At 57.8% G+C, this 3077-nt stretch overlaps 1 protein-coding gene across 1 annotated transcript in view; it reads left to right on the plus strand.

Annotated features, from left to right (window-relative positions):
* Window positions 1–2990, plus strand: part of HIP1 (huntingtin interacting protein 1) — a gene marked incomplete at both ends in the record, with an annotated part of 6184 nt that extends 3194 nt beyond the window's left edge. Inside the window, 5 exons of the mRNA XM_009876954.1 lie at window positions 146–203; window positions 1426–1501; window positions 1904–2035; window positions 2646–2743; window positions 2893–2990. Coding sequence (XP_009875256.1) covers window positions 146–203; window positions 1426–1501; window positions 1904–2035; window positions 2646–2743; window positions 2893–2990 — 462 coding nt within the window. The remainder of the gene's footprint in view (window positions 1–145; window positions 204–1425; window positions 1502–1903; window positions 2036–2645; window positions 2744–2892) is intronic.
* Window positions 2991–3077: the final 87 nt, after the last annotated feature.

Here is a 3077-nt window from a genome sequence, read left to right on the forward strand (position 1 = left end):
CAGGACATTGAGGCTGGAGCATTCAGGCCCTGGGAGGAGGGTGGCCATCTCTGACAAGGACCCATCGCAGTGGGTTGTCCCCTGATCCATGCTCTTCCCCAGCCTGGAGACACCTGGTGACATTTCTCCTTGCTCCTTCTTCCAGGTCTGCCGGCAGATACGCTGCAGGGCCACCGGGACCGCTTCTTGGAGCAGTTCAGAAAGTAAGTGCCCAGAACACGGGGAGCCGGCTCTCCTGCTGCTGCTGATGCTCCGGGGGTGATCCAAGGGTGGAGGAAGCACGGAGGGACGCCCGAGCCCCTGTGGTGGGGCTCAGCAGCTGAGCGATGGAGATGCAGGGAGTACAGGAGTCGGTCTTGCTTGGGGCTCTGAAATCCAGCACGCTTTGACCTCTAGGAGCTTCATCCAAAACAGCCGCTCCGCTTGGCTAATCCACAGCTATTGAATTACCAGATAATGGGGTTATTAATTCTAATGAGGTGTTCCACCGCTGATGGCACATCCCACGATTTAAAACCCTCAAGTCCTTTAATTGCATTTTTAAAGGCAATTTGCAGTTGCCGTGCTGAGATGAGAGTCTGGGCATGGGCCAAGAATCTGAATGGGGTGGGGGAAAGGGGGTTTGCTGGTGGGGATGCCCCAGGGATGCTGGGAGATCTTACTGCAGCTGCTTAATGCTTAAAGGGGGCTGATAAGAAAGAAGGAAAGAGATTTTTGACCAGGGTCTGCGGTGACAGGACCGAGGGGCTGTGGTTTTAAACTGAACAAGCATGGAGCTAGGTTGGGCATAAGGCAAAAATGCTGGACAGTGACAGTGGTGAGACACAGGCACAGGTTGCCCAGAGAAACTGCGGATGTCCCTTCCCTGGAAGTGCCCAAGGCCAGGTTGGACAGGGCTTTGAGCAACCTGGTGAGAGGTTAAATGAGATCAAAAGAATGAGCAGTGAAGTGATGTGCCCTCTGGTACATGATTATTTAGGGTAGTCAGAATGAAAACTGGCCACCGAGAGCAGGGGGAGGATGTCACGGCACTGCGGGACAGCTCGATTCAAGGTCACAGACTGCAAACCAGCGCCCATGGGCACAGACGTCAGCAGATAGCAGGGCTGTCTGTGGACTCTGACTACCTGGGGCAGAGACCTTGAGGCGGGTATCAACAGCACAGCGATACCAACTGGGATGCCGGGGTAGCTGGAAGGAAGGAGATCCATAAGCTGGGCGCTGCCATTCCTCCCCAAAATCGGAAATCCTGAAACGAGGTCGCCCTGCTACTGGGGGAGATGCTCCTGCAAGGAGATGAAGAGAAGTGGCTGTACCATTTCCACTGGCCTGGGAAGCCAGGCGAGGGGTTGGAGCTACCCCCGTTTGGGGTGGGCTGCCTGGGTTGGGCAAGAGCCATCTCTAACACCTCCTTGCCCCTTGCAGGCTGAAGGACCTCTTCTACCGCTCCAGCAACCTGCAGTACTTCAAGCGGCTGATTCAGATCCCACAGCTGCCGGAGGTGAGACCCGTGGTCCCTGGTCCCCACGCTCGCTGTCCCCATGGCCAGGAGCAGCAGTGGAGCTGGTGGCACTGGGAGAGTGTTCGGAAAGGGTCACCAGCCACCTTGCCTGGCTTCCCAGACCAGTGGCAGTGTGGGGCTTGTGGGACCTGAGGTTCATCCTTGCATCCTTCCCTGAGTTGCATCCCACGGGATGGAGCTGTGCCTCCAGCCAGGGACTGGGATCTCCTCTTGCAGTGACCCTCAGCCCTTGCCAGGATCCATCCGTGTGGGTCCTGGCACCATTCCTATGGGTCTGGACATGGCCAGCTCCACGTGGAGGCAGGATTTTGACCAACAGTGCCCGAAGCCCTGCGGCGGTGCTGGTCCTCCCCACCCAGCCGTGCTCCCCTCCCTCCCCAGAACCCTCCCAATTTCCTGCGTGCCTCGGCGCTGTCAGAGCACATCAGCCCTGTGGTGGTCATCCCTGCCGAGGCATCCTCACCTGACAGTGAGCCCATCACAGACCTGGTGGAGATGGACACGGCCTCACAGGTGAGCTGCCATGGCACTGCCCATGCCCCTCGAGCTGCGGAGAGGACAGAGCGGGCCCTTCAGCTCCAAGATAGGGATTATTTCTTTGAAACCGTGCCGTGGTGGGGGCTGAGACAGTGGGGATGGCCTGGGGAACATCACTACCGGGGACCATGTGGGTACTGCTAAGTCTGAGCCAGGCTGAATTCATCTCATCTCACAGTGCTTCTCTTTGTGGTTTGGTGCCCTCCAGTGATGGCCAGCGCTGGAGATGTTTGGCTTCCCAGCATTGTCCCTCGGCTCACTGTGCTTGTGATAGGTCTTCTCACCCCTCTCCACCAAGGGTTGTCTCTGGGCTCAGAGCGTTTCAGGAGGGGAAGGGATGAGCAGTGACATGACTTTGGGAATCTTTGCCTGCTGGGAATTAGGTGGGGATGGACAAGAACTGCTCAATATTCAGCGCCCTGGGAACAGCAGGATGAGTCTAGCCCCAGTGTCTGGGCAGCACAAGCAGGCAGTAGCCCTGGTGGCACCTGGGCTGGCTCAGTGGTGTCACAAGGGACATGGAGAGGATGAGAGCTCCTGGGGTGTGGTGTGTTCACCCCAGGTCCATGCTGCTCTCTCCCCACAGAGCCTGTTTGACAATAAATTCGATGACATCTTCGGCAGCTCTTTCAGCAGCGACCCCTTCAACTTCAGCAGCCAGAACGGGATGAAGAAGGATGACAAGTGAGCAGTCCTGGTGATGTTACGGAGGTGGCCAGGATCAGACCAGGCTGTCATGGCACAGCAGCCGTGGTGGCACAAGGGGCACCTCTCCTCCCAGGATGTGTCCCCACAGCACCACTGAGGATGTACCCGGTGTCTCTTCTTCCCAGGGACCGGTTAATTGAGCAGCTTTATGGGGAGATCGCAGCCCTGAAGGAGGAGCTGGAGAACTTCAAGGCCGAGGTGGGTGACAACCATGCAATAGTGGGTGAGCACCCGTGTGACGGTCCAGGGGCGGGATGGGACCCGACAGCTCGCACTGAGAATGAGGATGGTGGGGTGGTGCCTGTGTCCC

The sequence above is a fragment of the Apaloderma vittatum genome, unplaced genomic scaffold (assembly GCF_000703405.1).
Source record: "Apaloderma vittatum isolate BGI_N311 unplaced genomic scaffold, ASM70340v1 scaffold32769, whole genome shotgun sequence".
Taxonomy (NCBI): domain Eukaryota; kingdom Metazoa; phylum Chordata; class Aves; order Trogoniformes; family Trogonidae; genus Apaloderma; species Apaloderma vittatum.